This window comes from Ipomoea triloba, chromosome 5, assembly GCF_003576645.1.
Source record: "Ipomoea triloba cultivar NCNSP0323 chromosome 5, ASM357664v1".
Taxonomy (NCBI): Eukaryota; Viridiplantae; Streptophyta; class Magnoliopsida; order Solanales; family Convolvulaceae; genus Ipomoea; species Ipomoea triloba.
The window spans coordinates 29,217,458-29,229,892 of record NC_044920.1 but is presented as its reverse complement, the minus strand read 5'-3'; the positions used below and the strand labels follow the sequence as shown (position 1 = coordinate 29,229,892).

Here is a 12,435-nt window from a genome sequence, read left to right as displayed (position 1 = left end):
ACGATAGGCTACTTAAAAAGATAACTTCGCTAAAAAGTAGGAATTACGTGTCGGATGTACAATGTGCCACTTTTGCCACGCGGCACGGACAAGTATGATGGTCCACCACATGGCAGTTCCATTTTCGGTATTTACACAACATTATTGCTCTTCCATATACCATATTGCTTTCCTTATTTTTACCCCTTTTCTCTCTTTTTGTTGTTGTTGTTGTTGTTGTTGTTGTTGTTGTTGTTGTTATTGTTTTTGTTGTTGTTGTTGTTGTTGTTGTTGTTGTTGTTGTTATTATTATTATTATTATTATTATTATAGATGAACATTTTGTTGCCCTTGATATGATCTTGTATTTATTGACTAATAAAATAAGTTCATTTAAGAGAAATCAATATGCAATTTATTGTTGTTATGCCAATTTTGATCGTCATTTATGGTAACTTGTTGTTCATAATATTTATAATTTATTTTTAATTAGTATATTTTAATATTAAATTAAATAATCCAAAAGATTAAACTATAAATAATTTGAATGACTTTTTATTAATTGATTTAAATGCATAAAACGCGATTGTAGCAATAACTGTTATTGGATGCTACAGGAATAGTTGGAGTTAAGCCTAACAAACACACATACTTGAAATGTTATTAAAGCATGTAACGGAACATAACTATAGTTTTCCTATAATTAATTAAATATAAAAAATAGTTTGTTTTTCTTGCTGACAAAAGACGAAATCTCTATTCCGAAGTCCTCATAGAGTTGTTACATATTGACCCGACAGAACTTGTGAAGATGGTAAATCATGATGACTCATAAACCCGTTAGGTGGGATGATTAGTGTCTAATGTCTAAAAAAAACCTACCAAATTGTGACATTGTTTGGTAACATAGTTAGCTTATCAGTCAATTTTAGTTGGTTTGACCATTATTAGTTGTTTGACTTGGTTAAACAACCAAAATTAACTTTTTGTAACAATTTATTGTTCCAAAACGCTAAAATTTTAAAAACTACTAAAAGTAGCTTTTTCGATAAGCTTTTTAAGAAAGTCATTTTGCATGTAATTATCTATCAATTAACAACTAATTTACAAATCATCTTTTTACAATAAGTTAATAATAGTCAAACTCACTAACTCAATTAACTAATAGCTATCAGCTAATATATATTTACCAAACATTCGATGTGCGTAACTCTCACACTGCGACTATTAAAGCTTGATCCAACAAAATTGTAAATTTATTTCCTAATTTCATAAATCCCTGCTTCTATCCACTTAGATATTGTAAGCTGAGAAATTTAATGTATTTGAGAAAATAATAATAATAAAAGACCTGCAAACACACGTCAACGCCTCATTAACTCAGTGAGTTATTCTCAATCCTCTTTATCCTCTCATCCCATGTTCATTGGCTGCAACTTATCTATCTACACATGCAAGCCAAGTTTACTATATATCCAGCTGTCACCTACCCCTTCTTCCTTATTCTGACTAATAATAAAACAAACACTCAGCGAATTCGGTTGGTATATATCTGAATGACATTAAACAACACAAAAAAAAAAAAAAAGATTGATAAACGACTAGACTAATGAGATTGATCCGATCACATTAATCATTAGAAAACCATGAATCTTGGTCAAAGTAACCGTAACAACATTATTCCAAATAAAATATCCATTATGTCATCAATATATTTACCATGCATAAATCTTGACTATTTCAGTCATCATTATTTCACCATTAACACTCATAACTACACATTATTTACCATAAATAATCATTACTCGATCACATGAGTAGCTTTTATTCCACCATGCATAATAATTAACTTACCATGAATATCTTGTCCCAAATGTTACATCCTATTTCACTATAAAAAAACTCCATAATCAAAGATGAACGGAGACTACATACATCATCGTTGCCCTCAAACTCGATCAAAATCATTTCAAAATTTCTTTACACTCTACTACAAATTCTAAAACATATATCAACTCTGATCTCGAGCACTACAAACACTCCAAAATATAATGAAATTTAACGTGACTTAATTGATACAAACAAACTTGTAATATTTACCTATTTTATTGTGATTTTGAGTTGGTGACCGTCCAAGCCGAAATACCATCTTACAAGAAGGGAAAATTTTGATTAAATGATTAGAGTATATTGAAATAAATTTAGTCAACTAAAAAAGATACATGTTTGATAACATAGTTGATCAATCAATTTTGGTTCGCTTGTTTGACTACCATTAGTTGTTTGATCAAGTTAAATAGTCAATATGAATTCGGAATGTTTTGTTAATTAATAAAAAAAATCAAAACATTAAAATTTTAAAGTTAATTTGAGCAACTTTTTCGATCCGTTTTTTGAAAAAAAAAAAAGAGATTTTTTTAAAACCTCAATAATTAAAAAAAAAATAAAAATTGTGTAGACGGATTCAAGTCATTCAACATTCATGCCTTTTAGTCCTGCTACTCTCATAAGCTCGTGTCTGGTACGTGAAGGGGTAATTAGCAATTCAGCAATTCATTGTCGTCTGCCTGGTACGTGAAGGTAATGCTACTCTCATTGTCGTTGGGGTACTTTAGCTCGTAGCTCGTCAACGTGACATGTTAATCGAGTACTCGATTGAGGCTCGAACCCACTTCCTCTCATATAAGAGTGTAACTGAGTGCCACTAGACCACAAAGTTTTTGGCACCACACAACTCATCAGTGAGAGTAAAATCTAAGATTAAGTTTTTAGAATCTTTTAAGTAGAATTTTTGTTCCAAATATTAAATATTATGTTCTTAAAAAAAAACAAAGAAAAAAAAACAGACAAAGACCCGTGACGAGCGCTGGCAAAGACGCAATAAGGCGAAAACGCAGAGGGCATTTGAGTCATTTTACATAGCACCAGCCAAGCACTGTGCTGTCTAGCGGTGGACGTACTCGCTCGCTCGCAGCCAAATAAAAGCAACTGAGCAGAGAAGCTCTCAGTGTGTGTGAAGTGCAGCGGCGAAAAGCGAGCCCGGACAAATCCCCGCCGTAGCCGACGCCGCGTCGAAGGACTTTCTCTCTCATCCTCCCAACCGTTTTTTTGGGTAAGCTATATGGCGTATTCATGGCTTCCCGAAATGCAATCACAGAATTCTATATATCTCCATTTCCTCTCAATTTCACTATTTCCTTGAGACTCCGCATTAACCAAGTGCATAAACTTATCACAACCGTATTTCCGTTGTTTTTCTTTTACAATTACGTATGTGCACTTTATATACTCTCATGTAAATGTAAAATACGTATGTATATTGATTTTGTCTACACCTGTTTGCATAGTTGCATTGCTTGTTAATGTTTATGTTCATGGTTAATTTAATGCCGTTATTGGAAAAAATTGTTGTTCATTGACGGAATTTTGAATTCCAGTCACAGGCGAAGATCAGTGAATTGACGGCGACGGCGGTTGCGGTTACTTTCAGGTGATGTTTTTTTTTTTTTTTTTTTTTTTTTTTTTTTTCTTCAGTTATGGAAGTTTTTCGTTCCTTTTGATAAAGACTAAAGAGATGAGTCAAACAATATTTTACTTTTTTTTATTGTTATTTTTTGCTATTTTTTTGAAGTGGAAAACGAAAGGTATAATGGAAACTTTCTTATGAGATCTCATTGACTCATGTTGAATTTTCTCGTTGCAGCTGGAGAGTGATGAAGTACTAGAGATTCTTCGTGTTCAATACTTCAAGATCTACATTCATGACTGTTGATCATCTCTCCCAGTTGTTTAGCACTGCATGTTTATGAAAGTTACTTGAGTTTTGATTCAGAAGATTTTTTTTGGGAGAAATCTGATATTCAGATAATTGCTTGATTGGAGTGAAAATGGCTTCATGGGAGAATTTGGGGGACCTAGCAACTGTTGCCCAGTTGACTGGGATTGATGCTATGAAGCTAATTGGGATGATAGTGAAGGCGGCAAGCACAGCCAAGATGCACAAGAAGAATTGTAGGCAGTTTGCACAGCATCTGAAGTTAATTGGCAATTTGTTGGAGCAGCTAAAGATAACTGAGCTTAAGAAGTATCCAGAAACAAGGGAGCCATTAGAACTGCTTGAGGATGCACTGAGAAGGTCCTATATTCTGGTTAACAGTTGCCAAGACAGGAGCTATCTTTATCTGTTGGCTATGGGATGGAACATTGTGTACCAGTTCAGAAGGGCTCAGAGTGAGATAGACAGATATTTGAAGATCATCCCCCTCATTACTCTTGTGGACAACACTAGAGTCAGGGTACTGAAATTTCTTCTCTCTGTTATATCTTTTTGGGATATCATTATTATCATATCCTGTTATTTGCTCTGAAATGCAAATTATTTGCACCCACGGTTCTACTATCCCTTTTCCATGCTTATCTGGAAAACTTTATTAACAGGAGACCCAAACATACTCAAGTTCCATCAAAATAATTATGTGGTGAACAGGGATTGCTGTCTGTTCAACAATTCTTTGTCAGATTATGTAGCTTGTACCTGATTATGAACTACAGCAATTAACTTGGGCCTCTTAAAATTCTTAGTTTTATTATGGTCCATAATGAATGGATTGTGCATGTCTAGTATATGTTTGGGAATGTGTGTGATTTGGTCTGATCAAAATTTGCTAAACCGGTGTATCTAATCCTTAAGGCCCATGGGGTTGACTAACACATAGCTGCTTAAAGCAAGATGAAATAACCTGCTTACTCTGGACAGCAGTATTCCTCTTTTTACTCCTATATTATTAACTCTTTCCACAATTGCCAGGAGAGATTGGAAATTATTGAAATGGATCAACGAGAATACACACTGGATGATGAAGACAGGAAGGTACAAGAAGTCATAATGAAACCAGAACCCTCCACAGATGATACTGTTGTATTGAAGAAAACGCTTTCTTGTACCTATCCAACCGTGCCCATCAATGAGGCTATTCGAAAAGAAAATGAAAAACTACAGCTAGAGCTGCAACGTTCACAAGCTAATTTAGATGTAAATCAGTGTGAATTCATTCAACATCTTCTTGATGTCACAGAAGTTGTTGCTGCTACTTCTCTTCCGGACAAGAGTTTACCTGCCAAACCTCTCAAGGTGGAGCATGGTTATTCAGATGCTGATAGTGATAAGCAAAATTATGATCAAAGCTATGGAAATAATGATGAAAAATGGTCAACTTCAAGGTAATTTTTTAATAAAAGAAATCATTTTATGTTTAAAGTAGAACATAAATATACGTTCCTCCCCATTCCTTTTTAGTTATTATTAATTTTTTGGGGTTGCTTCAAACTATTTCTGATAAATGTGAATTCATTATGTCTAGGCACAGATCAGTCAGTATCCTGTACTTTATTAACTTTCTGCTAGTTTGTTACTTAGTGCATTTTATTTTGCAGAAACACTTCTTCAGTTTCATCCAAACACGACTTGATTTCTTCTAAGGGCTCACATCGATATGAAGAATGGCATTCAGATCTTTTGGGCTGTTGTTCAGAACCTCTTCTGTGTATGCTACAGAACACTGCTCTATGTTATTTAACACAAACGGAAAAAATAAAAATCAACATCCAAAATCCCATCAATATAGACATTATATGGATGAATGAAGTAGTACTTGTAATAAATGGCACTTAGCCATTTAAGGGTTTTCTTTTTCCACACAAGTTGAATTCAGATGAGAGAAAGGTGATCTCTTTATGTTAAATAGACTTGCAAACTTTGAAACTAGATCACTGGATGATTGAAAGCTTAGTACTTATGTGGGCATATTACAAGTATACATTACTCAGAGAGAGATTGGGGATGGCGGTGGCCAAACCTGTTAATGTGTTAGTTCAGATAATGTGCATAGACTTGTAGGGGAGCTTGGGGTTGACATAGAAGCAATGAACCAAAGCACTCAAAATTGCCTGCGGATACCATTTAGTGTTTCATCTGGATGCAAAGAAGAAAATAAGCATTTAAACTAGTTATAGACCACTAATTTCAAATTTGCAGTTGCAACATGATACATAGTTCTCACTCAGTACGTCTTATTTCATAACATTAATAGCATCTTGGCCCTTTTGGAATCCAAACCTCTAGGATTTTGAGGGCATTGCTACATTTATCTGTAAAAAGCTGAGGATGGAATTTAGTTATATTTTTGACTTCTCTCTTTTTGCAGGCATAAAAACCTTACTATTTCCTTGTGGGACATTTTCAAGAATTGCAACTGCAGCAACCAACAGGCATATATGTGAGTTGCTTTAAATCCTATATGTATATTGATACTCTGAGTACAACATTTCTAATTCATGATCAAAGAATACAATCAATTATATGATAGATAACTCTAATCACAACAAATCACAAGAACTCCTAGATATCCCCTTTTTTCATTGATGTGAATAGTTGTCTTCAAAATTTTCCTACAACTCAATTCTTCATTTATATTAGAAGTTGTACCTCACTGTGATTTAGGCTTTGTTTTCTTAATTTCATTATCTTTTTATTTTTTGTCTGAATACAGCTTCAGCTGAAGCTTGTAATGAATTAATGGCATACTCCTTAATATTGTCCTGCTGCTGTTACACATGTTGCATCAGAAGGAAGCTGCGGAAAAAGCTAAGCATCCCGGTATCTTCTTTCCTTCACCATGAATATCATATTCTATACTCACATCTGCAATTGAAACCTGGTTATCCAACTTCTGGAACCAGAATACACCAGCACAAAAGTCTATAACTCTGAAGGCTTCTTGCCCACCTTCTTCATATTATTATTGTATTAAATAATAATAATAAGTAGAACAGACTGCTACACTCTCTCACAGCCTCTTTTTATATCTATTAAACTATATATGTTGTAATATCTTGTGGATGAATCTTTATTGTACTTTTATGTGCAGGGAGGGTTCATTGACGATTTCCTGTCTCACTTGATGTGCTGTTGCTGTGCCCTGGTCCAGGAATGGCGTGAAATTGAGATTCGTGGAATTGACGGTATGCTTTTCACCAGACCTCATGCTTACAGCTAGAAATGGTTATTAACAATATCAATCTGAACTTGAGCAGTTCATCTCTGCATCAAATTAAACCCATTTTTATTCTTATTATTATTTATAAATGATAGCTGAAGGCTGATAAAACATGCAGGTACACACAAGACAAAAACAAGCCCTCCATCCACCCAATTCATGGAATCGTAGAAAGTATGGCTGATATTTCAGGATTTAGCATACTAATATTAAAACTAGAGAGATAATAGCTAGGTGTCATGGATACATATGGATTGTTCTTTTATTCAAGCCTACCTCTCTGTAAAGTACCTTTTACCCCTTATCAAGATTGAACTTCATGTAAATATGATACCATTGTCTCTTTCGAGTGAACATTAATGATTGATTTAATTGGTTTCACTCTTCAACATTCTTAATTCAAAGAGTAGTATGGAGCATCAGTCGGTTAATGGTTAATACTGGAAATTTTAATGGAACCTTCATAATGGATGGATCAAATTAACGGACGAACTAATCATAATTGAGCAAGGTGAGTCAGAGATGGCAGAATAGCAAGGTTAATGAATATATTATTTTTACAATTTCATACTTAAAATACTCCCATGTCTTTTAAACATTTAATATAAGCAAGATAGATGAAAGACGATTTAGTCTAAGGCTCTAAGCTAGCCGTCTGAAGCCAACGACGTCGTTTTAATTGAGGTCACTTTACCCAGCGCATAACATAACGTCCTTCAACCTAGTCTGCGTGAGTTTCAAATAAAAATGGTGAGATTTGGGAAAACACTTCTGAAAGACGTCGGAGTTGGAATCAACAAGACACTTTCTGAGTTTCTGGTTTGCCCACTTTCTAAGCAACCTTTGAGGTTCCTTCGCTCAGCTCAATCCACATTCATCTTTTTTTATTTTTATTCTTTTTGCTCAACTCCAGCTGTGAATCATCGATAACCAATAATCTTTGTAGGCTATGCGAGAAAACGAATTCTCTTATCAGCGACACAATCGGAGTCTCATATCCGGTAAGTATTTTTATTTTTTTTTTAACTTTTCTTCAAGTGTAGTTGGATTTAATCTAGCTTGCTCACTCATTTTGTTAATCAAGTAATTTTGGTCACTAGTTTCAGTTCAATCATGAAATCATAAATGTTGATTCGGTTTTTGAATTATTAATTCTATATTGTAATTAGATAGTGGATGGGATTCCCCATCTTGTTCCCGCGGACGGCAAGATAATTGAAACCAACGATGCTTCTGATGTTGCTGCTTCACCTGGAGTGAAATAGGGAGGAACATAGTTGAGTTACTTAAGCTTATATAGAGAATGTGTATGTGTATGCACAAAGCCAATTAAGGTTACTCTTTGGATCTTTACTTATGATCAACTGATCAAGGCTTTATGTTAATTATGCTCTTGAATTGGACATATTCTGCTGATGCTTATTACAAGTCCTCATTTCTAATGCCTTTAATTTATTTTAGGCTGTAAAAACTGTCAATCCTTTGGAAAGAATGAATAATAATTTTTCATCTGGATACATTTTCACACAGTATTTAATTTGGATTCTTGACATCTTGTTAGTGCTTTCTATATCGAATAGAATACTACTATTTGTTATCACGCAGGCATTTTAATTCATGCAATAACTCATCTTATCTTCACTTCAAAGAATTGCTTCAAGAGCAACTAAGTGCTTATGTTATGTTATTCTCATTTTTGTGTTAACACTGGTGTTGTTATTTCACACATGCTGGAGCTGACATTTTTAGTTAGTCATTTTCATTTTTGTTTGATAAGTCTCATGCTACTCTATGTTTAGAGGTTACACGCATTTGGAAAAGACAGCTATATCGTGTCCAAGCATTGTATAGGGTAGGGCTAGGCCGGTTAACCTTCAAAATGGAAAAGAAATTATTTGCAGAGAAATACTGGTAAGGAATTTTTGTTGAAAAAATTGGTTGTATATAGATTTATGATTGGATATTAGAATTAGGTCTATAGATTCTAAGGATAAAATATGTTATATGAGCATGCATGTAACCTAATGCATAATGGCATCTGTACTTTGGCCTCTTGGCATTTTAAGTTAAATCTTTTTGCAAGGTAGGACATCTTGGAAAACAATGTCTCACCAGCGGGTAATTGCAGATGCTGTTAGATATTTTTGGGGGGATGGAGTCTGACTAGTAATAATGAAATGTCATATTCTATTCTCTGTGATCCATTTTAAAAGTTTCGGTATCTAGATGAACCTTTAAGGGTTTTCTTGGAGAGTGAACGATTCTGTGGCCCTCTTGGGCTGTATTGATGTCTAATTTGGATGTCTTTTCATAGATATTGAACTGGAATATATGACAGCTCTAGAGTGCATTGCAGAACTACCACTGTAATTTTGCATATTAATGTGCAGCTGCTGAGATTGCAAATGAGAGTAAGAATGATATTTTACTACCTGAAGAACTTTTTGTTTTTAAACTTGACTGCATCTCTGAGCTGCTTCCTTTCTATCGGTTTGGTAGTATACCAGATATCAAGGGAGAAAGATATAGTGGTTTGGTGATGTTGTGTATTACCAGATTCATGGGTTGCAGAAGGATCATTCATGATCAGTGATAGAATAATCTTCCCATAAGCTTTTTGTGCCATATTGTGTAAAATGGGAAAGGCCAGGAATGCTCTGGGACAGAACTCAACTAGTTGATCAATCCAAAGAAGTTAATAGCTTAATTTTGCTGGCCGCCGCAGAGTGCGGGCTTGGCATGGCTTATTGAGACACATTCAGTAGTTTATCTCCTCCTCCAAAGCCTTAGGGCAAGAGTGGTGGGGCTCTAAGGATTGGAATGTAATCTTTTTTAAAGTGAAGAGACTTTAGGACAAAGGCAATGAGACTCTCGAAATTGGAGTGCAATCCTTTATATCATTCTTCTCCGGTCTAGCCATTACCAAGTAAGAGAGCATTTTGGAAGCGCAAGAGAATAGAATGTGGTTCTTGAAAATGCTATGTGGTGTCACTTGACAAAAATGAAAGATTGAGATAGATGCATTATCTATCATCAACTTGAACTTGCGGTTGCTAACCAATACTTGTCAAATCTGGTGTCTCCTATCTAAGTATCTAACAAAACATTTACGTATTATAAAAGTCGACATCCACTTAACACTCCCAGAATGTAGGTAGGTGTGTGAAAATATCAGAGGAGCTGAGCTAGCTCCCAAGTCCTTATCGAATATCCACTATCCAGTAAAGCTTGAAAAGAAAACCAAAAATATTACTCCCTCTGTCCCATTTTACCTGTCCTGTTTAGTATTCATTGGTCAAATCAACTCTTTCTTCATTGCTTAATTTCTTTAGTAATTTTTAATTATTTTTAAATTTGATTTTTTGTGTTCAATAGTACTTTTAATGTAGTTTCTAAATATATAAATTTTATATATTAATACTAAATTTAATATTATGAAAAATTGAATTAAAAATAACTTCAGTCAAGCCTCGTTAACCGAATCAGACAAACAAAATGGGACTGAGGTAGTATTTAATTTGCATAGACGAAGACGGTTCAGACTATGTTTTCAAATGATTAAAGATTTCTTGGTGGGTTGGCAATGGAGATATATAAAGCTTAGGATGCAATTCAGATATGAGCAATTAGGCAGCTCTTTTCTTTCAAACTGACACCTCCATCCTCCAATATTGGAGCAGTACTATTTTTGGTAGACGATGGAGATTAATGTTAATTAAGGAGTTTAATAAGACAACAAACGAAGTTTTCAAAGAACAACCTCTTGTGTTGAACACTCAAAATCACCGTCTAAATTCTTGTTATTCCAACCACCCTTTCAATCCAAGCAAACGCCAAACATACAAATACAAAAAAGCCATCCCAGATATGTCTCCTAAAATCAAATCCTTCTCTCTATATATTCTCTCTCAACAGGCTGTACATGACCCTCTTTTCTAATGAAAATCAAACATGCTTTAATTTGAGAAACCCATCCAATGGTGTTCAAGAAACTGGTGATCTTCACATGCAGCCTCTTCGCCCCCAAACACCCGCAAAGAATCAAGGATTCGTGGTCGTACGAGGTGGCCGAGGCCGGGCTTAGTGGGAGTAAAGCGTTGTGCAGTGTGTGCTTGTCGAGATTGAAAGAGGGAGATGACGTGAGAGTGTTGCCATGCATGCACGAGTACCATAGGGACTGCGTTGATAGATGGCTGAGCGGAAGCCGGAAAACCTGCCCCGTTTGCCGCTTCGCCGTGGAAAATAACGACGGAGATAAGCCGGAAAAGGTAGCAGTGTTGACGGAGGAGATGCTCATATGGTTTTCCTCTTTCCATATAGCTGGTTTCTGAAATTCTTAATAAATATTGCCCAATCTACCCCTCTTTCTGGCTCTGTCGGTAGTATACGTTCATAACTACTCATTTTGACTCTAGTATTTGTTCATGACTACTGATTGAGAAAAAATAGCATTATATTTTTCATAGAATGTCTGTTCATAATTACTCTTTCTGGCTCTGTTAACAAATAGTTTTTAATAGAATGTAGTTTTTAATAGAATGTCTGTTCATAACTACTCTTTTGGCTCTGTTAACAAATAGACGATGAAATTACTCAATCTTCCCCTAGTTTTTAATAGAATGTATGTTCATAACTACTCTTTTGGCTCTGTTAACAAATAGACGATGAAATTACTCAATCTTCCCCTCTTTCTGGCTTAGTATCTTTTCCCTCTTTCTGGCTTAGTATCTTTTCTGGTTCTATCTGTTCATAACGTATCTGAGTATCTGTTCATAGTAAAAATAGCATTATATTTTCCATTTTGGGCTCTGTTAACATAAGGACGATGGAAAACGCTAGCAAGCAAGCAAAATATGGTTTTCCGTTGCCGGGAATCGAACCCGGGTCTCCTGGGTGAAAGCCAGATATCCTAACCGCTGGACGACAACGGAAGCACATGCCAACTGTCAGCTTAATGGATTCTTAATGGTCGCTAAATATGAAGCAGAAACTTGGAGACAAAGAATCAACTTTATTCTCTTTTTATACAAAGCCTACAATCTCTTTCTGTTTTATCGTATTCATTCATCCAACTCATAACTTTCCAAAATAAAAACATACATTGGCTAGGAGAAAGTGAAGCCTTGCCCAAAAAACATGATGGGCGGGCCCCAACATTCGTATCAAATGTTTCATCAAAACCTTTTGTCATTTCATGGAATTTGTAGTACGTCGTAGGGTGTTATCTTTAATTGAAGGCCCACACCCACATAAAAGGACCAGAGAGGGTGATATGGAGGAGCATGCCTTGCTACATGCCCACCTGCACCCCACAGTTTTAACAGTATTACCATATTAATGTTTTTTTTTTTTTTTTTTTTTTTCTGCACCCCACAGTTTTAACAGTATTACCATATTAATG

General features: G+C 35.1%; 3 protein-coding genes and 1 non-coding gene across 4 annotated transcripts; 3 read left to right on the top strand and 1 right to left on the bottom strand.

Annotated features, from left to right (window-relative positions):
• Nucleotides 1-2,951: 2,951 nt before the first annotated feature.
• Nucleotides 2,952-7,423, top strand: LOC116018710 (protein MID1-COMPLEMENTING ACTIVITY 1-like). Its single transcript, XM_031258676.1, has 9 exons — nucleotides 2,952-3,091; nucleotides 3,417-3,469; nucleotides 3,683-4,274; nucleotides 4,787-5,199; nucleotides 5,413-5,522; nucleotides 6,183-6,254; nucleotides 6,528-6,634; nucleotides 6,906-6,999; nucleotides 7,153-7,423. The coding sequence occupies exons 3-9, from the start codon at nucleotides 3,867-3,869 to the stop codon at nucleotides 7,203-7,205; spliced, it is 1,257 nt and encodes a 418-aa protein (XP_031114536.1). The 5' UTR covers nucleotides 2,952-3,091; nucleotides 3,417-3,469; nucleotides 3,683-3,866; the 3' UTR covers nucleotides 7,206-7,423.
• A 313-nt stretch (nucleotides 7,424-7,736) lies between these two features.
• Nucleotides 7,737-8,553, top strand: LOC116021188 (protein preY, mitochondrial). The gene is made up of 3 exons (XM_031261801.1): nucleotides 7,737-7,882; nucleotides 7,981-8,035; nucleotides 8,204-8,553. Exons 1-3 carry the CDS (start codon nucleotides 7,782-7,784, stop codon nucleotides 8,297-8,299), a joined length of 252 nt encoding a protein of 83 aa, XP_031117661.1. The 5' UTR covers nucleotides 7,737-7,781; the 3' UTR covers nucleotides 8,300-8,553.
• A 2,458-nt stretch (nucleotides 8,554-11,011) lies between these two features.
• LOC116020537 (E3 ubiquitin-protein ligase RNF167) lies at nucleotides 11,012-11,365 on the top strand. The gene has a single exon (XM_031261008.1). The coding sequence runs from the start codon at nucleotides 11,012-11,014 to the stop codon at nucleotides 11,363-11,365; it is 354 nt and encodes a 117-aa protein (XP_031116868.1).
• A 528-nt stretch (nucleotides 11,366-11,893) lies between these two features.
• Nucleotides 11,894-11,965, bottom strand: TRNAE-UUC. Its single transcript has one exon. It is a non-coding gene; the product is annotated as a tRNA-Glu (tRNA).
• Nucleotides 11,966-12,435: the final 470 nt, after the last annotated feature.